Source organism: Neolamprologus multifasciatus, chromosome 2, assembly GCF_963576455.1.
Source record: "Neolamprologus multifasciatus chromosome 2, fNeoMul1.2, whole genome shotgun sequence".
Classification (NCBI taxonomy): Eukaryota; Metazoa; Chordata; class Actinopteri; order Cichliformes; family Cichlidae; genus Neolamprologus; species Neolamprologus multifasciatus.
In genome coordinates this window covers 27835384-27861241 of record NC_140440.1, presented here as the reverse complement: position 1 = coordinate 27861241, position 25858 = coordinate 27835384, and the positions used below count along the sequence as shown (strand labels likewise).

Sequence of the window (25858 nt, the reverse complement as noted above, 5' to 3'; positions counted from 1 at the left end):
TAAACAAACCTGTCAAAAAGTTTCGAGGTTTCTGCAGCACCTTCCCCTGATATTACGGTGGACAGATATAACTTGACCCTCCTCCCCTTACATCCTCATAAGAGTAGCAGCAACCTCCGAGTCTGAAGCTTGGGGGAGGGGGGTCTTTGCCCTTCATGCTACTTGCTGTTTATTACTTGCTGTTACAGCCAGTCCCTTTATAGGCAGAGTCATTATTTCATTTGAGTCACAGAAGCAATCTTTTCTTTTTTTTTCAAAAGCAAGAGCGGGGCTGGTAACTGAAGCTGGATTACTGCTTTAGCCTTTATAATTTTTGATGCTTAATTGTAGCTTCATTTTCTTCAGTTAAAGTGTAAATCTCTTAAGAGGTGAGCTGTGGTCTGATTTATACCATCTTGACCTTTATTAAAATCCATCACGTGAATAAAAGCACCAGTACAGCAATGTGAAAATATTTTGGTTCAACTTAATTCCCCACATTGAAATACCACTTTAGTAAAATAACTTTCAACACATTTAATTGCTATTTTAGTGTTTTAGCTGTTTGTGGAACTTGCTTTAGTTCATTTATACACTTAACGCTTTTGGTTAGTTTAGTATAGAGGTCCTCAGCTTTAGGGTCAGCCTCCATCAAAGGTTCACAAAATAATCTGCCAGATTATTAAATGTTGCAGAGAAGTAGTGTGAAAATAACACAAAAAGGATGTAAAGAACAGTATGTATGGTATTTGAGTTTCACGCTCTACTGTGGCCTTATGTGAACTACTGCTACACTGTTAAAAAGTCAGTTGTTTATTGTTGTTTTAACAGTTGCTTTACTGTCCTAGGTATTATCTTGTGTCTTTTTCAGGCCTCGTGCGTTGTTTTGAAGTTACTACATGCTGATAAGCTGCCAACCCGGCACCCCTGGCTGTGTTTCATTTGTTTTCCGTGTTTTTCTCCTTTTCTCTCTTCTACCCTCACCTGGGATTCATTTGTTTTTCTGTAGGAAGCAATGAGGGCAAGAGGAAGCTGTCACAGGTGGCTGCTGTGGTAACAGAAGGCTGGGATTAGATTTCACACCCCATGTGTATGTTTGTGCGTGTATAGAAAGTTATTTCTTAGTGTGATAAGAGAATAGAGAACATCTAAGTGAGTGCCTCGGGTAGAGTTTATTGCTTCCCCTAAATCTGAATAAAACATAGGTTATTCATAGTGTATTGCAGAGTCCACTTCTCATCTGGTCATGTCTTTTTTTCCTTCTCTCTCTCCGTGGAGCAATGGGCATTGTGTTGTTTAAGAGGAGATGTCATGTTTAACGTTCTCGTGAGACTAGTCTGTTGCAAATTTCCAAATAATCTTCTAAAGAGTTCAACTTTTTGTCAACAGTGATGCTGTCTCTGCTGAGCAGCTGTAATTTCTGCTGTGACTGTATAATCGCTCCTCTAGCTTGGAAAGGATTTGATGATGCTCACAAGGCCAACAATTGACTCACCCTGCTATGGAGCACAAAAAAGGCTGTGTTGTCTCTCTGACTATTTGTATGTGTTTCAGTGCATGAATGTTTACAGCTTTCTGAATCATTGCCCAACAAAAAGACCTCTGGCACCAGTAGCCATGTCGTGCCTCTCCAAAACAATTTGGGTCACACCCAGAGAAACAGATACGAGGGGGTTGAGAATTATTGGGAGCCATTATCCTCTATTTGATGTCTACAGAGAATTAGGTGGAGTAGATTGAAATGTGGGGATGTAATGTAAAGTTAGAGGATGGAAAGTACATGAAATAAACTTGAGATATTGTTAAGTGTTTACACGGGTGAAAGGGGTGGAAGGCGGACAGGAAAAAGAAAAAAATTAAATACTCTGACAGAGACAAAGAATGGGCCAAAGAGGGTAAATAAAGCAAAAGATGAGTAAGAGGGAAGATGACATGGTTGTGTGATCGCCCACTTGAAAGAAGTGCAGGAATATAACTGAAGTGGGAGAAAAGCTCAAGTGAATCCAAGGCTATCGACAAAAAGTGAGAATATACTGTAAAGTAAAATCACTGCAACATAAAAAAGAGAGAGGAAAAAGAAAAAAATACGTTTATTATAACATGATTCATAAAGTGAGAAAAGTAGCCGACTTATTTTAGATACAGCGTTGTCACGGGGCTGCAGCATCTAATCTAATTCCTCTTCCACAGTGATTACTGCAATTTTTAATGCAAGATCCACAGTTTTTTCTGGATTTCCCATGTAGTTCAGCTGCAAAAAAGCAAAAGACAAACAAAAGATCCATTCCCCTGTGCAACAACCATCGTCACGCAACTAAGGTAGGAGTTACAAGTGCAGCTACTTTAGAAATACTGCAAATATAGCATTAGTATGAGATAAGAGACAGGGTTTCTCTACTTACTTTTTCTATTAAATAGTTTTATGTCAAAAATCGAATGATCTTTTTTTTATACATATCTACAATTTTATCACTTGTCTCGCATAAGTGATCAGTGTGTCAGGCTGCACTTGAACTTTGCCGGTCGGTTCTCAGATGCCTCCTTTTGGAATATTAATACGTTTTCCATCAGGCGTGACAAAATGTTGTCTTTTAGATTGACTGCAAAATGCTAAGAGTGCTCTGCTGGAATTATTTTGACCTGAACAAAAGGAAAATGGAGGGAAAGACATGTAGAGATGGACTGAAAGACAGAGAAAGAGAAAAGTCTTTTTAATTGGTAGTCAATCATTGTCAATGTCAAACGTTTGAAGGAATGACTGATTTATTCAGTGGTGAAAGAGACAGCTTAGAGCAAGTCCACACATATTAGACAGATTTGAACGTGTCAGGAGAACTGTTTCTGAAAATTAATTGGATGATAATTAACTAGTTCTCTGCAGGGATGGTGTGTGGACAAAAGACTAAAGATCATGTGGGTCTGAAAAGTAAATCCAGTGTGCAAGTACCTCTAAGCTGCATTGCTTCTACTGGCTGGAAGAGTCGCCTGGATCCCTACCCACCTCCTGATGGGGACAAAAAACAAAAAAAGATGGTTACAATCTTCAACTTTCATTACTATTATACTGGAACTTTTGGTAAACCATTTTCTAATAAGTTTATGATCTCAATTTCTAATTTCACATCATGTGTAGTAAAAAAACTTACATTCATTTTCAAATTTATGGTCAATTGGGGTTAAATAGATGACAGATAGACAGTTCGCTCCCGCATACGACTTCAGCATCCACATCATGAACTCAAGGTTTCAAAACATTAGTCAGCAATGTATAGATGGCTGCATCCAGATTTTATATGCAGTCTCTGGTTCAGATAAACTTTTTGCTCATGTCTTCCTTGTGGACCTTCCTTCTTCCCTACAATCTCTATTTCCTTTCTTTTCTTCTTTGTTTTGTTTATCTCTTTTAAATATTGGCAGCAGCCCAGTAGATCCATAATAAGGACACCAAATCCTGTGCCTGCAGTGAAGATTTGCAGTGAAAGCACACTGCACATGCTATCACACGTAAAGTAATATAACTACATATGAAATATGACCACGAGTAGCACTTTGTGCACATAATCCTGTCAGCAAAGCTTAGAGATAATAAAATGTAGGAAATCAGTAGATCCTGTAGTTGTTCCCTGTGGAGCCAGAGTGTAATTAGCTTTCATGGCTGCAACTTTCCTTTGAGAAAACTTTGATAAGGGTAATCTATTTCCTCCCACTCTGAGGCAGCTCTGAGCCCACCACTATAGCCAGCTGCAGAATTTCCTCTATCACTGTAGGTAGAGGAAGCAGTGGCCACTTTCATGAGTAAATCATATAAGCCTTATATGATTCACTATATGAAGTAGGCCACATCTTATGCAAGTCTTTTATACATTTTTACTATTTCTTTTCCATATGGGATCCCCCATACCAGAAACTTACAAATTTCCCACATGTGGGACCAATAAAGATTAGCTTAGCTTAGCTTAGCTTATCTTACGCATCTCATGTTGTCTTGTTATAAAAGTTTTAATGCATTAAGCCTGAACACATTAATAACTGAAGTCTTGTAATGACCTGTCATCCTTCATCAGAAGTAGCACCAATTTTTTTTTAAAAAAGAGTATTTTTGTGAAATGTACTCAAGAACATTTACACATCTAACTTTTTAAGCACAGTTGGAAGAAAGAAAATGAGACATTAAAAGTATTTTGTTAACAGTAAGGATGAATCTTTACCAACATTGCCCGGCAAGTCTGACACATAGTTTAGTTTATCTCTTAGGTCTATATCACACCATATTTTTGCTGTCCTGTGTGACTGCATGCTGACAACCAGCATTTGAACAAAAAAAATGCATTCGTGAAGGACCATTTGTTAGGTTTAATTCAGCAAAAAAACAATAATCCAAGTCTAAAGACACAGTCCATCCAGGAGCATGACATAGCAATAAACTAAAAGTATAACTTTTCTATTACCTGAACTCAAACTCGTGATGAGAGGAAACCTGTCTAAAAGTTGTGTGAAGAGGGATAGAAAATGCACTGTTTTCATCCAGTGCAGTAAATGGTGTCAAAGATGCCTCTCTAGGGTGCTGCTGTTTCTCTGGTGAGTGACCCCTCCTGAGAAAGACTCTTCTAACTGCCCGAGTCAAGAAACCTTGGTCACCTTGTGTGTTGCCTCTTCACCGCTACCCTGGAGGGAGGCCCAGTAGTTTTCGATGCTGTGCTGCATTGCAGTGCACCTCTCTTTTTGTTGTGTCCGAACAGAGGGCTGCAGTGGGAAGATAACTTCCCTCTTTTCATGACTTATTGGTAACACTATACTGTTTTCTCCTTTGTTGTGTCCTCCTCGTGGAATATCAGCTCAACCATTTGGGGATCTTTGAACCCTGAATAGCAGACAGACTGCAGTGCTATTAAAGCTTGTTAAGTATTTTCTGTATTTTTACTGAATGCCATTAAGGTGGCTCTTTATCTATTCACTACTAGCCTTCTTGTCCTTGACCATAGCCATGCTGTCTGCGGCTTGTCTTGCTTGCTAGTGTTCTATATTATACCGTACTTAGGTTAAAATTGAGCAAAAGTGTATTTCTGTTTACTTATCCTTTTTGTTTTGCTTTTCTCTCATACCTGATTTGTTTTCTTATCATCTACATTCGTCAGACTTAGTATAATATGTCAAGCTAGAAATGTAAGGCAGTAATGATGATGACATGCCTTTTTCAGGAATCCAAGTTTCTTTTTTAATAGTAAGCCATCAGTAATCTGGTGTCATGTCGTGAGCTCCTTTGCTGGGCTCCCACACAGGTCTACAATATCTTTTCAGATAGTGTCGCTGGATAAATAGTACCGACAAATTTTGAAATGTAGTTCAATACTTCAGGTCATCATTGTTCTTCCACTGAATGTCAATCAATAATCCTCTGATTCATTGGCCTGCAGCACCATGGAAAGCAGTCCTCTGCCTGCAGTTCCCTGCTCACTGAGAAAGTTAAACATGCAGCTACCTCTAGCAGCAAATGAACTTAAATTAGCACAAAGTGTGGAAGATTAGAGAGCCAACTTAGCTCTGTACAAAGGTAAATAAAATCCACCTCCCAGCATCTCTAAAACTGAATGATGAATGTGTAATCCTTGTTTAATTGTTTAGTTTAAGTAGATGATTGGGGAGCTGCCTTACATGCAGCGTTTACCTGTCACACAGTTCTTCTGTGAGGTTGTGATTTAAATACTTTGAAAGTAACATAACAGGTGTCTTCATCCAGAAATGTAAAACCAGTTAAATCAAAACCAGTTGGTTAAAATCCAATAACTTGGTTTCTAAATTATAATTTTTTTTCCACAGTTGCCTTGACAATCCAATATCTGTATTGTTTGCTGGGGCCAAAAAGTTCACAACTCTTTTCCCTTAATTTCTTAAATTTTCCCTTATTATTTCTGAGGCCAAAACGACTTTTCATCTCCACAAAGAAATTCGCTTTTCTGATGTTGTTTGTCAAGGCGTTTTCAAGCCTTGACAAACCCACTTTTCCACTCAGATTCTGAAGGAAGTGACAACAAGAGACATCCATAATTTTGCTTTGAAAAAGATAACATGCAATTGCAATAGTGCCTGCATGACAGAGCAAAATATGAGAGCTGACTGGGGGTTGTTTCTAAAAGAGTCTATGGTAATTTCATGTACTTACATGCTGAACATTATCTCATTATTATTTGGATGCTAAATTACTTGTGTTCTCATTGGGCATGTCAACAGCATGCACATTGTACTGGCACTGAAGTCTTGATGAGGAACTGATTAGGATATGTATATAGCATATAAAAATATCTATTGGGATGCTGAGACATTTATGCTCTCATCCAATTTGCTGGTATGTTTCATGCTCTATGAGTTTTCTCTTTTCATCCTATGTGGAACGTCAGAAGTGTAATTGGATTTATAAATGCCCCCAAGAGCCCCGAGCAGAGATGTGAATTGTTGTGTGATGGAAATGCCATATTTGCTAACATTTTTCACCTCGCACAGTGGGACAACCCAGGCAGGTAGGATCTCAGAAGCTGATAGGGTTTATGATTACGGTCTGTGCTCAGGCAGACTGACAGAGCCTTTCTCTGGAGTCATTCGAGTGAAACTGAGTTTCCCTGCCAATGTTACAGACACGAAGCTCATTAAGAAACACACCACACTGCCTACTTTTAAACATCTTCTGCACGCTTCCCCTTCTCATCTCTTTCCCACTTGCCTCTAACATACCTATGCACGCACATGCACGTACACACAGAAGCTTAATTTTGTTTCATCATTCTTGTTTTCCTTTTCTGCACCATCTTTCTTTTTCTTTCACCATCTGCAACTACTGTGTGGGAGCTGCGTGACTATAAACTTACTGCTGGGACACCCCGCTTCCCTTTGCTTTGTTTCATATTTTTTGATCTTTATTATTCAAAATTGGCTCTGCTACTGCCACACTTGTACTTTATCTCCCAGCTGCTCCTGCCTCTCGCACAATGGGGTTTGGGTCAGAATATCTGACTCAAGTGAGCCTGGACTGTATCCTATAAAAACAGAGAGGAGTGACATGACCAATCTGGTATAACAACTCAATAACAACGAACAACTGTCAAAACAGTGAATATGTCACCATGGCTTTTATTTCCAAGCATGTGTTTGAGCAAAGGGTTGGTAAAAGCCTTTTCACATCTCTTGCCCATTCATCCATTCAACCATGTTTCTTTTGCATCTTTCAGATATTCTAGTATTTTTTTTAACATACCTACAATGTGCAATCATTGACATCAGTATTTTTAATGAAAAATGTTACAATGTATTGCAAAATCCAACTTTAATGTAAACAATTAACTTTGGTGAAAATGTATCTTTATTGGTGTTTATTGTTGTGTACCTTGTAGAGTCTCTCTCAGTGTAAGTTACAAGGCTAAAGAATAGATGCAAATGAAAATAGGCATTTGGCAGCTGAAGGACAAATGCTTAATCCAATTTCCAAGTCTTGCTCCAACTTTACCCGGTATTACTGTAAATGTCAGAGTACCATTTAACACAAGCTACATAACTATTCATTTATACTGCGTATAAATGTCTTGTATGAGCTCCTAAATGTCAAACTCAAGTGTCTCATAATCATTTAGCTCATAATCTGCTTATTGGATTTTTCAATTCAGCTTTCACCTACTGCTTCACAGTACACAATACAAGAGTAAGAAATATGTTTTGAAAGAAGATCCTATTATTAATAAAGTTAACTAAAACTTAAGACTTCAAGTTACACCAGAAAAATGAGCCATCATTTTATCCATTTTCTAGTCTGGGTCTGGGTTGTAAAGCCACTAATCTAAGCAGAGACACCAAGAACCAAGCCAGCTGAGAGACGAAATCTCTCCTGCGTGTCCTGGATCTGTTTCAGGTCCTCCTCGCAGTGGGACATCCCCAGAACATCTCACCTAGAAGATTAGAAGGCATCCTTGTCAGATACCTGAACCGCCTTAATTTGCTCCTTTCAGTGTGGAGGAATAGCAACTCCACTATGAGCCAATTCAAAACTCTAAGCCAGCCACTCTGTAGAGAAAGCTCATTTTCACCATTTGTATCCCTGATCACATTCTTTTGGTCACTACTCAGAGCTTGTGACCAAGGTGAAGGCAAGAGAGTAAATCAACCAGTAAACTGCCAGCTTCGCTTTAACCTCCTCTCTTCATCTGGGGTAGTAACTCATTCCCAATCTGAAGTGGACACTAAACCCTTTTGCAACTGACCATGGTGTCAAACTTTGAGGTGCTACTTTCCTCCCAGCCCTTTCACACTTGGCTGAAAGCTGCCCCAGTGTGTATTGGAGATTATTCTTTTTACGAGATCTTAAGACCAATTAAAAAGGTACCATCTGCCCATCACTGTCACGGTTCTGGGTCATTTTGACCCAGCATTTTCAGTTTCTTGTATTTTGGTATTTTTCTGTATTATGGTTTATTTTCTGATTCTTTAGTTTTCCTGTTTTGAATATTTTAATCCTAAATTTCAGTGTTATTCTGGTTAAGAGTTTGTTCTTAGGTTAGTTCAGTGTCTAGTCTGTGCCTGTCATGTTTCCTGTTTTACTTTGAAGGTCCCTGTCTCATGTTAGTGTGTCCAGTGTTCTCCCCTGTGTTTCATTATGTTCATTCAACTCAGCTGTGTCCTCATGTGTCGCCAGTTCTCCTGATCACCTCATGTGTGTATTTACGTCCTCAGTCTTCCTGTGTTCATAGTTCCTCGGTATCGACTCTGTTGGCTCAGTTATCTTAGTTTTCCCAGTGTAGGCTTTCAGTTAGCTCTCACCCATGTTTGTCTTTGTTTGAGTTGTATTGATGTTTTCAGCCACAATAAAGGCTCGCTTTTGGTTTGCAACTCAAGTTCCGCCTCCTCACTTCTGTCTGCTCCTGGGTCCACCCCATGCACCGTGACAATCACTGTGCCTAGAAATCCTGTCTATGAAAATTATGAACAGAATTAGTGACCAATAGCTGCACTGGCAGAGTCCAACACCCACCAAAGAATGAATCTCACTTGTGGAGTAATGCAGACCAAGCTCTTTGTGTTATTGTACAGGGTTCAGATAGCCATATTGTACAACAGAACAGGACATGGATACAGACATGGCTGTGCCTTCTCCAAGTCAACAAAACACATGCAGACTGGGTGGGCAAGCTCCCAGACACCCTTGAGTATCCTTGAACAGATAAAGAATTGGTCCAGCTTTCCACAACTGCATTGTTCCTCCAGAATCTGAGGTTGGACCAACAGATATACTCTATTCTCCAGTAAAGAGCAAAGATATTGTCAACGAAGGCTGAGGAGCATGATTCACTTTTTCTGGAAACTACTTAAAGAAATTACAAGCATGCCTGTCAAGGAGAGTTCAGGATGTGTTGAAAAATAAAATTGCATAACAAATACTGCTTGTTAGAATTTACAAATTCAAGTTTTATTTTAAATATAGTATTTCCATGTTCGTATGTGTTTAAATAAATTGCTGCACCCTATTTGCTTTTTTATAGCAAATAGGGTGCAGCAAAAAAATTTATTTATTTATTTATTTTTTAGCAAAATAATAAAGAAATGCAGAGTGGCTTGGGACTTTTGAAAATGCACTATATATAAAAAATGTGAATCCACAAGAGAAGGTACTGATGACTATCTTTTTTTTCACAAAGTTCTCGTATTGTTTGAACAAGTCTAAAGTTTTATATATTACATCTGAAAAAACTACAATAATATAATAAAGAGCCAGTGTTACATATATCTTCGTCCTGTCATACACAGAGACAATTTTGAATATTTATAACGTTCCCAAACAAAAACATCTTAGACACAAGTATTCAAAATTGATTTCTCTTGAACCTCCATAAGAGGTCATATGATGCAGAATGGCTTGCTTTTCATAATAAAGAACAGAAAAACTGAAAAAACTTAAATGTCAGCAGCTTTACATATAAAAAGTAATATTTTTTGGATTCTAATATGATTCTTCTGCTCCTACTTTTTGTGTTCTTTGTTTTGATTGTTTATGCTTTACAATGACTTCATTTTGGAAAATATTTGCAATGATCCCCAAAACATAGCTGGGTCTTCTAAGAAAATATATTTCCTTAGTTTAGTTTAATTATGACTGGATAATAGGGGTGAGCAGTTCAGTCCAAGTATCAGTAGTATCAGTATCAACGCTGGTATTGATATTGGATCGATACTAGCATAATAAGATTGATGCTTCGGTTTATTTGCCTCCTCTAAGTTTAGTCATTCATTACACAGGAGATATGTCTGTGCAAATAAAGCTCCTCTCATGCAAGCACACTTTGCTCCACCCCCTGCTCCCTTCACTACTGTTTAGATGTCCTGCAGTCATGTAACTCAGTAGCACTGAGCAGCAACATGTTGGTTACAGTGACTGAGAAAGTGGAGCATCGTGTAGAGGCACTTTACAACAGTAAATGAAAATCCTTTAAAAAAGTGGTGCGTGTTGGAAGAAAATTCTTTACTGTGGCAACCCTGACTTATATAAATAAATAAAAGACCGAAACGAGAGCTTTGTCCTCGAACAAGCAGCAAAAGAAATGAAGAGAGGAGGAAGGAACTCCTTGAGACAGACCCAGACACCCAGCACAGAGACAGAGGTCACTGTCACTGTCCTTTCAGAGAGGCAAAGAATATCCAGGTAGCTCAGACAATGGTGAAAGTCATGTTTCACTCAGGAGTGTTAAAGTGTCACTGGTCTTCGTAATTGTTACTTTAGCTGACTGATTGCCTACAGACTATATTCAGGTATTCAAATAAAATATTCAGTCTATGAAACTGTGTGAAATTAATTATTTTATTCATATTTTATTAATTAACACAAATGTGAAAAATGCCTGAATCTAATAAACATGTGTTTTTATCGAGTCTGTTTTATTCACGTATCACACTTAAACAACAGAGCTTGCCCCAAAGTGCTTTAAAGACGGGCACATTTACATTCCAGGTCTAAAAAAAAAGTTTTCAAAATACATGAAAAGCTGAGAGATGTTTTTTCTGTGTTACTTAATTATTGTACTGTGAAAAGTATAAATCACAGTTATTAAATGGTCCTGAAAATGAATTCAGAATGTGACACAGAATATGATTCTTCCCTACACGATCTGCCTTTATGTGTAATGTATATATAGACACGTGTGTGTGTGATTTACATTGCTGTGCTTGAGAGCCACCATCTACCAGAACCAAATTCCTTGTATGTGTCTGCACATATACTTGGCTGATAAACACGATTCTGATTCTGATTTAGAGCTTAAAAGTTTCAGTGTTGGTATTGGTATCAGAACTACTGGTTCTGTATTTGCTTTACTTATCAGATTAATACCGATATTTACAATATTAAACACCACTAAGATGGTGAACTAATTTTGGGGTGGGGTGTGCTATAGTAAACCAATGATATCTCCCCTATATAAGCTGCCTTTATTAGTTAAAAGTATCGGTATTGGTATCGTCAATCCTGTCTCTGTATTTACTTGGTAACAGATCGTAACAAAATGTACAGTATGGCACATTGCTACTGGATAACTGCCTTTAAAAATATAGCATATGTAAAATACAGTATGTAATCATATAACATTTCTTCTAAATTCCACATTTTTAACACTAGTAGGGGAGACCGGGGGTTGTTGTAACATTTTTGACATTTCTGTCTGTAAATTGGAGCTCTTTTAAGGTAGCGGATTCAAAATGTAATGCAAAGTATTTACATGTCTCGGCTATTAAATAGTGCGGCTATTTTCTCTGCAGTACAATTACCCATTGCATGGTCGCAAACACAAAGAGTGAAATGTTACAATTAACCCCATAGTCTGGGTTAGTTGTAACATATCCTGGGGTGAAATGTAACACAATGAAATAAGGGTACTAACAAAACATTAACATGTAATCTTTGTTTATTCAACACATGAATGCACTTAGAGCCATTTATGTAGCTATGTGTGTGTGTGGCAGAATGCAGAAATCTAGCTTTTGAACATATGCCAACCCCCCAAAAAAGACAAATTATGGAATTTTCTGCAACTGAATATTTCATTAATTTTGGTTGGTCTTCCTTGAGTTTGGCCTCATTGGCTCAGTGGGCATTATAACCTACAACGCTTGCACCAATTTTAAACATAACAATAAAGCTGAAAAAATGTAGTTGTCCACCAGCATCGCAATTCCATTACTTTTTATCATGGCTTACCTTGGTGTGGTTTGCAAAGTGCTTCAGATAGAGGAGGAAATCTGTTTCTTGCACCCATCCTGATTTATTTCCACTACCAATACTTCCTACTGGTCCATCTCTGACACAGTGGTCTGCATAATGTATGTGTGGGAACACAAACAGTGGAGGAATTGTGTTGCCAATGGCATTAACCGCATATACAAAAGCGACCAGTGAACCTCTCTCTGCTGATGTCGTTGCCCCAACTTGTTTAATATAAGTTAAAGTAATAGTGTGGTAAGTTGTAACATCTGCATTATTGTTACAACTGACCCAGACTATTGCTGTTACAACTGACCCAGACTGTTGCTGTTACAACTGACCCAGAGTCCTAAAGCCATGAACTAGCTAACATTGCAGCCAACAGCTAAAACATTAGCACTAAAGACCTACACAGAATATATCCCCATAGACATACAAATAACATAATTTAAGTTTGATGAGTTTAACTGCAAAGCAGATAATGCTATTAGAAATTGAAATAAAGTAGAAAAACTTACTTTTTGGCATACAAATTACTTTTTTTCGTGTTAAATTGTCTGTGTTTGACAAAATGTGCTGATTTTTCACATGTGATAGCAGAACTGAATTGGGCATGCACAGGATGAGTCACATCATTTGAAACTTAGCCCTGATTGGAGAAATTGGAAGTGTTACAACTGACCCACGTTACAACTATCCCCGGTCTCCCCTAAGTGAAATACAGGAATCTCCGACTTTATTAGCTTTGGAAAAAAAAGCACCTGAAACACCTAAACCCAAACAGACGGTAGCAATGCGCTTCGAGAAAGAACTGCAAAATAAAGGAAAAGTTTCTTTCCTGACTACTGCTTGACAACCTTATTAATCCTCGTGGCAGCCTATTTCGTGAAAACGACTGCAGCATCAGCAAGTGTACGCGAATCTGCGGAGATAAAAGATATGTTCTAAACCTTTCATTGGTTTTATCTGCGCCAGAACAGAACACACAGAGAGGAGAGTATTTCTGTTACTCACATCAGCATAGGTACAGAACCCGACAGTAACTTTTCACTGAACCAAACACATTCACACAGACACCAGAGGCCTACAAAGACAGGCACAACAGAGTAGTCGATTAATAATTTACAGATACACTGTCACATACCCGCGAAAATAAAGCCCTGGTTATGCGCCCTATTTATGAAGTGTACTTTCATTTAAAAAGAGGGCCCTGCCTCTGTCCGTCTGTGCGCATCCTCCATAGGAAGCCGTTGAACGCTCAGACGCACATAGCACTGCTCAGTTGTGGCTTATGTAATTTAATTGTATTAACTACGGGGACACGAGTTCGAATTCCACAACAAATGCGCGCGACTGACAAGAAATTGTTTGTAATGTATACCCAAACAGCGCTTTAACGTGCCCCCCAAATCCTGCCTGCGCTCTACTGTGAACACAGAAAAAAAATCCCCTGATGAAAATCAATGACACGGTTAGTGGGAGAGAGAGAGAGAGAGAGAGAGGAGGCGGTGTCTCCTGACAGAGGAGGAGGAGAAAGCGCCCGGTCCTCTAGTCCTCGCTGCTCGCTTTTGCCGTCAATCCCACAAGCAGTCGGGTTCTACCGGAGTGTGCCCGGGGCTGTGGACTTATTTTACCCCGGGAATCAGAAGTGGACACCAACGAACTATTCCAGGTGGGCAGTTCACTGCGTCGCGTCGCTGGTGTGAATTTGAAAAGAAATCTAAATTTGAAGTGATATTGGGAGAAAGCAGCTGAAAGCCAAGACAAAGGTCCGTGGGGGCAGCAATTGTGTTGACGCCGATAATTGCTTTTTTTTTCTTTTCTGTTTTTTTAATTAGCGGATGGGAAGCTCGCGAGCTAATGTTACACTGTGCCCCATCTGCCGCGGTAACAACTCTCCAGTGTTTATAATCCGATTAGATGGAGCCTCAGCAGTTTGATGAAATGATCACTCTGCACCCCGTGCAGTCTTTCAGTGGGGGTCCGTTTGTTGCTTCATTGTGACATTCTGACCCACGATGCGTCACAGCGTGAGAGTTGTGTGTTCTCTAAAGTGCTCCATCTCACTTCATCTACACTTTGCAGCATCCTCCGCTCCCCATGTGTTTTCTCACTCTTTTCTTACCCCCTTCCCTCCTCTCTCTCTTCTGTGTTTCCTTTCAGAAGATGTTCTTCTTTCTGCTACCTGTCGTGGCTCTCTTGCTGAGCAGAGAAACGGTGGTCTCCGCTAACAATAATGAGAAATGGCTGGGAACCGTGGCTCAGTATAAGGACAGATCCTGGAACAGATTCAGAGATGTGAGTTGCTCTGAGAAACACGACATCTAGCCAAAAGCGGCGTTTTAATTAGCTTCAATGCGAATCTTTTCATGTGTTTGTGTTTATCTGTTTGGATTTGTGTGTGTGTGTGAGAGAGAGAGAGAGCACACTGCACCCTTGATACACCCTGTGAGTACTTGAGCACTTGCCAGCAGGCATAATCCACCTTGTAGAAACTCAGCAGGTTCAAACCCCGGCTGAAAGCCAATCAGATTTATCGACAGACATTGCACTTCTGTACATGATGGGGAAGAATTCTTGCCAGCTTTTGCTTTGATTGATTGAACGATATTGCTACTGAACTGCCTTTTTTCTTCTTCTGGTAATGCTGTCACAAAGTCATAGGGTGTCATTCTGTTATATAGGGCTTTCATTAACAATAATTAATCTCAGTTTCCATTGGGATCAGAAGACATGGGCGTGTGCTATGTGATTTTAACATACAGAATACCTTTGCAGTTAATGTTTATTTATTTATTTATTTTTATCCATAAGCCTTTTCTGTTTACCCTAAAACAATATTAATGTTTAATGCAAACTTTATGTAGCAGCTATTATATGCAGGGGTATGTGTGTTCTTAAGCTGTGCACATAAACGGTGAACCAAAGGGGCATGTTTCCTGAAGGGTAAGGTGAAAATCCTGGATAGTATTCTCATTTCATGGAAGACAAAGCCATAAAAATGTGCAGTCTTTGGTTCGAATCACATCTTCAACACAGACCTGGAAATACAGTAAATGTTTGCAGTGTTTTCTGACAGCATGAATTTACCAGCTTTAAATCTGCTAAAACAGATATTAAAGTGTATCCAATGCACCTTAACTATAACCTGCCGTCTTCCTACTGTATTGGGACTCTGTCTTGATCTTCTATCAACTCTGCATGATCAAACAGTTCTAAAGCATCCTATTATTGGAAAATGCTTGGCCTCCATCTCTATGTGTGTAACACAGCTGTCTGCTGGGGGAGCCCTAAATGGGTTAAGATACCTCTCAAGCAATCTTTAATAATTTAAGTGAGAATAAATCTGAATACCCAGACGTCTTGATGCATGACACGTGTTCTTCAAATAATCAGGAAAAGCCTGTGCTCTTCTTTAAGTATTTTGAGATGCAAACTTTTCCACCAATGTTTTAGGTTTGGCCTCATGTGAACTAACACACATCACCAGACCAATAGTAACAGCAGTGTTGCCATACTCTTAACATCATGATGCGCTTTTCTGCAATCCCCAGAGATTTCAGCAGACAGAGGGGTAACTTTGGCCTTATTAAAGCTGGCCTGCCCCACATAGTACTGTTACCGTGATGTGAGAGGTAGTCATTGCAGTATACATTCAGTTTGAGCTCTACTACCTGCAAGGTGTGTGTGTGTGTGTCCACTTTATTACACTCTCTGGTCTCCTGTGCAAATGAAAGTCATTAACAGGAAACTTTCAGTGGAGAGCTGAGGACAGGAGACGAGAAGGAGGAAAAGGAGGGGAAATGAGGAGCAAATATATATAGGGGGAAAGGCTGCGGCATTTACTGTACGTTTAATATTTCAAGCAGTGCTACTAACCAAATGAGGGAGCTGCTATAGTGTTTACATGTGTCTTTGTGTCCCTGTGTGTGAGTGTACTGTCACACCTATCATGTTGGGAAACCTGCTGGTTGCGATTTGTCCAACTGTGTCTTCTTTCCGTCACAATTTATTCCTAGTGATTTCTCTCCTCCTGTGTCTGGCACCAAACTCTTTAATATCACAGACAGTAGAAGACTGTTCTGTATGAATCAGTTTCAAACTATAAAACAACTGTCTAAATTTGATGACTGCGGAAATTGTGATCTTCAGGGACAGTACTAGGGTTGGGCAATAAATCCGATTTTATTTTCAGCTATATGTTTGAACTTCAATAGGTCCTAGCAACTATGAAAACAAAATAACATAGATAAAATGACATTGTGCCACAATCCATTTTGCTATGATGCTCTAGTTTTGTCTTGTGTTATAAATGAGCACATCCCTCTTTTTACAGCAGTGGCTTTTACAGCTCCTTTACAGCATAACGTTCCCAGTCAGGCTCAAATGTTCTATCTAGCTTTCATTTTTCTAGTTATTTTATACTGTTACCAGCCACTTTATTAGACGTGTTTAGCTAATATTTCAAATATCTAATCACCCAATCATATGGCAGCAACTCGGTTCATTTAGGGATGTAAGCATTGTTAAGATAACTTTTTGAAGCTCAAACCAAGCATCAAAATGGGGAAGAAACGTGATTTAAGTAGCTTTGAATGTGACATGGTTGTTGAAGCCAGATGGGTTGGTCTGAGTATTTCAAAAACTGCTAATCTGCTGGGATTTTCCCATGCAAACATTCTTAAGGTTCACAGAGAAAGGTCCAAAAAAGAGAAAATATTGACTGAGAGGTAGTTCTCTGAGCAAAAATGCCTTGTTGATGTTAGCGGCCAGACGAGCATGGCCAGATGCTTTTAGGCTCATGGGAAGGCGAGAGTAACTCAAATAACCACTCATTACAACCAAGGCATAAGCAGAAGACTATGCAGAGTAGTCTGTAGCATTACTGAGCTACAGCAGCAGTCAGCTAAGAACTGGAAACCCAGGCTGCAATTCTTACGGCCGTACCACCTGGAGCATGCCTGATCTCATCTGATCTCGGAAGTTTAATAGGGTCAGTCCTAGTTAGTGCTTGAATGAGAGACTGCCTGGGAATACCAGGTGTTCTAAGCTCAAATCATCTCAAACTTTACCCAAAATGGCCCCGACAGTCACTAGAACTTTGGGATATGGTGGAGTGGGAGATTCACATCATGGGTGGACATCTGACAAATCTGCAGCAACTGTGTAAAGCCAGAAAGTCAATATGGACCAGAATCTTCGATGAATGCTTCCAGCATCTTGTTGAATCAATTCAAAGACATTTTTTTAAAGTTTGAAAAATTTACATTTTCCCAAATCAATGAGTAATCACGTTGCACAATCTTAGTTTCATCAGAGTAATTGTGATTGTGATTAATTTTACCATAACTACTTGGTTCTAGACAACAATCAAGTGATCTAAGGAGACTTAAAACTGTGAAAAAATGTTTGGCATAATCATCAGTCTTAAATGATAGTCTTAAATTAAACTATGTGTCATGTATGTAATTATTTTATTTAAGTCTTTAGTAAGAAAAGGGACCCCAGCCATAGCACTGCAATCCCACAGTGTGACTGTTGCTATGAATCATGTTTACAACCCAGGTAATTAAAACACAGATTGACATGATTCCAGTTCACTTTTTCCCTCCTCTTCTTCCCAACCATGAATCCATGGTCTCTCCATTTTCCCCTCATGATTTTTTTAATTTGGGGTGGGGTGGACACAGTATGTCAAAAACATGTTGAATGTTAAGCTGATGATCTAGCACTGTCTTAATCATCTGACATTCCTCAGAGCTGATATAGTGTGGAAGGAAGATAATGTGCAGATTGTAACATGAAAAAAAAACTGCCTGTCCTTGTAGTGAGTAAAATAACAAATATTTGACATTATTGAAAAACACAATTATTAAAAACAAAGATGATTATTCTCTACAGGATGACACTTGGAAAATTATCATATCGCAGTGAAAGCAGATGGTAAGCGAAGTATAGAAAGAATAATTACTTTATTGTGAACAGTAGAACCCAACAGTACTGGATTTGGGGGAGTTGATGCTCATACTGAAAATATATTGCTATAACGACCAATATTCTTCTACTTGTTTGTCTGACATACATTCTGGTACATTTGCTGCAGTCATTAATGACAGTATTGGAGTCGCTCTGCAGGGAAAACTATGACGATGGTGATGGTGACACCGTTTATAATTTAACCCAAGCACCTTTTTCTGAGTTCTGTAAAACATCTCTACCAGACAGCATAGCTGCCAATACCAATATATCTCTAATAGGCTGATATCAGCTAACAGATGTATTAGCTGCACTCTGAAAATATATCTCAAGGTTTAATAGCCTTGCTGGAAAAAGTTTAGTGTTTAACAATGAGTATCAGCTATAAATTATCCCGATCCTTATATTTTCCAATTTAATTTTATCACCACTTATTAATCTTGTGAACAATTTCTTTTTATAGCAGTACGTCAGTCTCTCTATCAGTTCTTTGCTCTTTCATCAATTCTTATTGAGTGATGAAGTCAACATTTTTCTTCCAAGCTTCTCCATTTCTGTCATTTTCTCCCTCTGTCTGCAGAGCAGCGAATGACCCTGTGCTTCCTCAACCATAGCCCTTCCTATCTCCCCCTTTCTCTTCCCCTGGCCTTACCCACGACTCCTCCTCTCTTCTGTTCTCCTCTGCCTGCCATGTTTCACTCTGCATCCCTGTTGATGAGCCACTTGCTCCTTCTGCATAATGCATGAGTGTCCATTTCTTGGCAGAGCTGGTGCAATAGTTAAATAGTCAATGTCCAGGTGGCTTATCTTGAAAAAATAAGGAACACGGGATTTGATTTATTCAATTGCTTAGTCACATTACTAATAACTGAGGTCTAACGTGTAGGGAGATAAGTGTGCTGCAGATTAATCTAGTCCTTCTTTTGTCAAATGACATGCGGTAGAAAAATAATTGTGTTTCTTACCAGCACAGTTTGACATTTTAATAGCATTTTTCTCAATCAATAGTAGCTCCAGTGTCTTTGTTCCTTAGTTGCATTCATGATGCAAACGTTAATTTATGCTGTTTATGCAGACAACAGAAAATGTTTGTGGAATAAATGGCATGCAATGTTCAGAAGGAAGTCTGTAGAAAGACTTGCTGCCAGAGCTAGTTCAAATACTCACAATATTGTGATTAGCTGTCTTGTGAAAAATTGCTTTAATTTGTTGAAGATGTGGTTCAGCTTGCTAGAGGATACCTAAATGTTCTCGACCAATTAAATTGTTTATTAATCCTTAAATTTGCTAAACCTCCTTTGTTGCACTTTTGCCAAATGACTTGTTGTCGTTGTTGTTGTTGTTGTTGTTTATGCCAACAGTAGCCTTTTTGAGTTGTCCTGAGGTTGCAATCACCATTTTAATTTTCATAAGCTCTTATGCAAATAAACTATAGCTGCAGAGAATATACACACATTTGTATGCAGCACAGGGTTCAACTGTGTTTCTGTTTCAGACAGGGTCAACTTTGTTGTAAGCCTGCAGCTGCCTTCTGTTGTTGGCTACATCAAAGTATTCTGGTCAGGACAAAAGTGAATATGAGAGGTCCAGCTGGAGCAGTGGTAGAATTAGTAGCAGCGAAAACTGCAAACCTTACTAACCAATCCAAACCTAGTGACAGAGATGATGCCACAGAGCATCAAAGAGCAACCCCGCTGATTTCCTGGAGCGGAGGCACCAATATTCACACTTCCATCACACTGGTGGCACATATTCATCCACTCGATCTCTCCTCAGACGCTTATCTCAAGTGTTGTCAATAGACACATTTTTTAGCAGATAATTATGGTCCTTCATTTTTTTTCTAAATCATTTGGCTAATTACAGCAGCGTTCACCTTGTTGACCACAATCTTAGATGCCCTCTGCAGGGAATAGAGGTAATAATGTAGGATAATCTATTTATAACATTTCATAAAATAGTGCAATTGGAGATATACAATGCAACTGAAAAGATCCTTTTATAGTCAAATTTTATAGAATATTGAAAGCTATCAACAAACAGTGTGTACATTGTTGGGCTGGCTGGTTTGGGTCAGTTCTGCTATTCTGGATTAAGACAGTCTATCACAGGTGGATTTTATTGGTTATTGGTTAGTTTGTATTGAAATAAATGTACTCTAAGCATTACAGCTGAAGAGCCTTTTTATATTGTGAGCATGAGTTTAGTTGATCTGAAATGAAACATCAGTGCATGAGCTTAGAGATCCGCAGATGGCAGAACGAGAGACTGTCGAAAGAACTGGAAAAGATAAGGCATTCTGCAGCAAAAACTCAGCAGCTGCTTAGTTTACTCATATGACATCTTCTGCTGATGGGTGACTTGCAAGACCTTATGGCTTATTAGCAGAATGCATTAAGCTGAGTGCAACAAAAAAATGGTTAGATGGCTGTGTTGACGTCACAGTTTACGTGAGCAAAGACTATCATGGCAAGCATACCTGTGGCATTAGTCATCTCTGACAGCACACCACAGACTTTTCTGCACTGCCACTAGGAAACAAAGACACCAACTGCAATTGTGTCCTCCAAGCAGACTAGAAAATAACATCTGAAAGAACACATGTTCAGAGTGCCTATAGTTTCCTGCGTTCATGGCCATAAGTCACTATAGACACTTATAGTGGAAAGTAAAAAAGCCCCTTAGCTTTCAATACAACCCCTGCTAGCATGCTATAGCTAATGTACAACAACTTTTTGACTGACAAAAAGTTCTGGTTATAGATTTAAAAATGCCATATTGTACAGGAAGTATGTTGACATAGACTTCTTAACCTTTAGACTTGTGGGACAAACCTACCTGAATGCATACTGATCTGGAAATTTGGTTCATGGATGAATATACTTTGAGTTACATCTCAACCGTGTCATCTACTCTCACCATTTCTTCAGGCTTTTTTCCTGACAGAATAAAAGCTGTCATTTCTATTCTGGAATCTTTTATACCAAAGAGGTAAAAAAAAAAAAAGTTTTCAATTTTCTGAGCCTGTTGTTTGTTTCTTTTCTAAAGGAGGCTTTTTTAGTAGCTGTCCACTTCCGCTATTTTCATTCCTTTCAGAGTGAGATCCTGTCTACCACCCTGCTGGTGTGCTGTCAGGTTTACAGAAATCCAATAAGTCGAATTTATGAGGGACATTGGATGTCTGCTGTGTATTACCTCATGTATTTGTGTAAATGCATTCCGTCTTCAGACTGTCTATTCATTAGTCGGTGTATGGAGAGACATGATGAACACCTGTGTATGTGCTTGTGTAGGTGCCCTGTAATTTAAACATGAGAGCCACCTGTCTCAGCTCATTCTCACAATGAGAATTAAATGCCATCCGTATTCTGTTTTCCAAGATGCCAGCATTTTCAGGACTGTCAGTCAAAGATCCCGCCTGTGGCGTAGTTTTGTCTGCAACAGAAGCACCTGAAGTGTTACTATCATTTATTAAATTCACAAATGGTTTGTTTGGTAGCTTGTTTTACATGTTTTGTCCTTTGGCATTTATGGAGGAAAGTATTTTGCTGAGCATGCATTTTCTTTTAGTTCCACACACTGCTTCATAGTCAACACATTTATACCTGGAATGGTATTGGTCGGTGTTTCTGGGTTTGTGCAGGCCTGTATATGCATGTGTTCTGATTGGTCGGTTGCACAGCCGAGGGGGAGGGCTGGGGAGGTTTAGAGAGGTAGCTTAGAAAAGACGAACCCCTGGAGTCACCTTCACCCTCTCTCTCTCTCTGACACACACACACACACACACACACGCACACAACACACATATACATACATAAACCCTGAGTGTATTCTCCACAGCAGACATACAGTATTTCTGTCAATTAAGCAAAGACTTGCCTGAACACCTGTCATTCTTTCTTATCTCCCCCTCTGCTCTGCCCTCCATTTCTCTTTCTCCTACTCAGCTGCTTCTATACCTTCTCTTCATGCATTTCATTATCCTCTCTTCTCTCTCTCTCTCTCTCTCTCCTGGCTCATCCCATTTTCTTTTTTACATTCCACTAATTCCCGATGAAACAGTGCCCTTCAAAATAAACCCCCGCTGTCTCTCATCCTTTCTGCTCTTTTCAACCCATGATTTTTTTTTTACATGCTCTACTTCTGTGTGAATATTTTTCACTTTGAGCCATTGATGTCAAATGAGAACATTCTGATTCTAATCTCTGTTCTGAAGGACTGTGGTTGTGTGCATTTCTCTGTGTTGTCTAATACCTCTTCAAACTAAAATTTTCATGTGTCTGTCTTGCTGATGTTTTTTCCTGTGTGTACTGACACACAGACACATGATCCCATCCACCCCGAGGCTTTTGGTGAGATCAATTATTGAATTCACAGGGCAGGGTAACCTGGATTGGAGCCTTGATCTAATCAATAAGAGAGAAAAATACAGGAACACACAAACACACACACACACACACACACACACCATGCATACATAGCCAGCTGAGGACAGTTTGGTCACAGGAAAGACAAAGGTCACTATCCCTTATGACCAGGACGCACTGATTGTGAAGTGTGGGTGTGTGCACACATGTGTGTACACTCAATACTGGAGTGTACAACAGAGAGATAGACAAAGCAGGGGAGCTAAAGGACTGGCCGTAATTTTGACTACAGACCAGAGATGGGAAATAGAAAAAAGAGAGAGAGATGCTAGGAGAAGAGAGGAAGAGGAGGAGCTTTAATGTGAAGCCTGTGAGCACCGGCAGAACAGATGGACAAACATGGAAGGATAGGAGAAATGTGGAATCGATCATCTATGTGTGTGTGTGTGTGTGTTTCAGTCAGCTTTGTTACGGCAGCCCCTCCAAGCTCCATTCTTTCTCTGTGGGGATTGTCTTTCTGTTGGTCTATTTGGTGCAAATATGAAGGTCTCCTACTAAGCTGTTGATTCTTTTGAAGAGATGCTGTCTGGTTAGTCTGCTTCTCTCTAAAGATTTACCTAGACAGACTACCGCCAGACCATGGAAAAAACCCAACAAAAAACTGTAATGCCACCAGATCTACATTTATATCTATTCCTTTAAGCAATATATTAGAAGACTTGCATTTAGAACCCTTGTCCTTGGTACCATTGTAATAGATGAGTTAATAATGAGTTATTACATTGCCACAACCATTAAATGTGTCCAGTTATATATGCAAAGAGATTATAGAACTTTTCCACTAGCACTCACAGGCTAGAGACTGAAATGTGAATTTACCATTCTCTGAATGTTAGGTAAAAGCATTAGCAGTAATTATATCGCTGCATAAACAAACTAATTGAATGCCATCAAACCCTCCCTTAATGCAACAACGTGATGGAATTTGGGTGGATTCCCTCCTCAGTCCTGTCCTTTATTAAATTAAATGTTTTTTTTTCTCTGAACATTATTTTGAGTGTTACATCTGAAAAATAAAATTCGGGATCATTAGCATTGAAAATGGGTCACAATAGTAATTTTAGCAACCACACAAGCATTATTGCCTATTAAAAGAGACTCTTGTATCAGCAGTGGAGCTTTCTCTGCTTTCATTTGCCGCTTCTTCACATATAGTTTTGATTGGCTATTTGATTCACAGTCTTACCAATTCAATAATGCTTTGAGCTATGGGTATTGAGCAGGATTCCATCTAATTAATAATTCAACTAATCATTTGAGCACTACAACAGATTCAATCTACATTCTAAATGTCTAGTGTTAACAAGTGATTACAATGCATGCAGGACGTATGCATACACCTTTGAGCTGTTCTCCCTTCATTTTTTTTTTTTTTTACCATATTTCATTTTCATTGATTTATGCCATTGTTGTTGTTTGTTTGTTTGTTGTTATATATTAATGGTCGAGTAAAGTATAAATGTCACAGTTGTTCTGCTTGTTTCTTGCTGAATCTGTTGCCACTCCCATTGATGAAGCGGTCATCCTCACTGTGCACCTGTTTTTAGAGTGTGATCAGATGTCTTTTCCTCTGGGGTTTTTTTTTCTCTCTCTCTGCATCTCTCCATACGCCAGTGTTTGATTTATAAGTTGACTCAATGAGTACAGATGAGCTATAGCAACCTTATGTGCTTGCTTGTCACTCTGCCAACCCCAATACAACAATTGCATTGTAGTATTGTTGTGTGAGGCCTTGGGTTCATCTTTTAAATCATTGTTTTTCATCCTTGAAATCTTAATTAAATATATATGATGCACACAACAACAGCAGCAAATATTATTGCCACAATTAGGCCGACCCGAGTCTTGTTTTGAAAGAAAACTCTTACAGACTTGAAGTATACATAGGTTTACAATTCGATTTTTGGATGTATTGATATTGAACAATGAACAGATTGGCTCACTGTGGTTGGACTGGCAACTAGTCGCAGCAGATGGCTCCCCTGAGCCTGGTTCTGCCAGAGGTTTCTTCCTGTTAAAAGGGGGTTTTTCCTTATCACTGTCACCAAAATCTTGCTCAAAGGGGGTCATCTGATTTTTGGGTCCTTACCATACAATTTAAAGCATATTGAGGTGACTGTTGTTGTGATTTGGTGCTATATAAATAAAATTGAATTGAATTTTGGTTATTTAATTGGTTATTTAATAGTCTTTGAATAACACACCTTTTCACCTATTAATTTGGTGTCTCTTACTTTGAGTCTAATGCAATAGTATTGTAAGAATGTACAGCTGTGCGAGGGGTGGTGCTAGACTGTATTGTTCTATTAAATACTTTGCATCTCAACATGTTGACAGTGACTGAGCTGAGCAGGTATAATGTCCTCATCCTCAGGAGTAGTTCAAATCTGCCCACCATAGTTTATACCCTCACTCAATAGCTGTTGAGCTTTTTCATTCTTAAACCAAAAGTTGACAGTGTAGAACATTCAGGTAACACATAGTTTGCATGATTCATTCCTCTGGAATATTGAAAACTTCAGAACTTTTTCTGGCAGTCAAGTTGTCAAGATTTGTCTGCCTGGCTCTTGACAGACAGAAAAACTTTGAGCAGTTCTGTGGAAGGCGTCAAAAGAAAACATGATATTATAATAATTATGCAGCATGAAATCTATGCGACTGAAAAAAGCTGCTGGACATCTGAAGAAGTAAAGGTTAATTAGACGAAATGTGAGCATGAGGCAGAGAAAGATAATTCTCACTGTTCAACTGTTTCTCAGTCATAATAATCACTTTCTGTATTGTGCAATTTGTTGCTGCCACACCACAGACCAACATTTTCCTCTCTTCACCGTCATGTAGTGAGGTATATCTTGTGATTTATAAACCAGCTTCTTGCCATGACTGATTATAGGTGTCTTCCTTTGCTTGTTCCCCGTAATCACAGGAGTTGTTACTGAGATGATGAACGCATCGCTTTTCTCATCGTGATAACTGATGCAGATTATCATACAAACAGCACTCAAATTACACATCAGCCTCTGGAATGAATTGTTTGGCTACATATTGTGTTTTGGTAGCAGTATAATCACTTATTGTAATTCATTAGATTTTATATGCAAGTTGGCTTACCACATTTGAAAAACAAAAATAAGCCTTTCCAAACCTGAGAATCAAAACGTGGAATAAATTGTGAGAAGTCTGTTTCCGTCTTTTTTTTCCTCACAACTTCGCAGTTTAGTTTTAGATCAGTGTCAGCATCTCTTCCCCA

At 39.0% G+C, this 25858-nt stretch overlaps 1 protein-coding gene across 3 annotated transcripts in view; it reads left to right on the top strand.

Moving 5' to 3' along the window:
* Nucleotides 1-13726: 13726 nt before the first annotated feature.
* The window catches only part of spock1 (SPARC (osteonectin), cwcv and kazal like domains proteoglycan 1), a 106790-nt gene continuing 94658 nt past the window's right edge, over nt 13727-25858 (top strand). Inside the window, exons 1-2 of one of the 3 annotated variants that reach the window (XM_085133943.1) lie at nt 13727-13877; nt 14372-14503. In XM_085133943.1, the coding sequence (XP_084990069.1) occupies nt 14372-14503 (132 nt within the window). In that variant the 5' untranslated portion in view covers nt 13727-13877. Of the gene's footprint in view, nt 13878-14368; nt 14504-25858 lie in introns of all 3 variants that reach the window. The other 2 variants (XM_085133933.1, XM_085133929.1) reach the window with 2 other exon arrangements.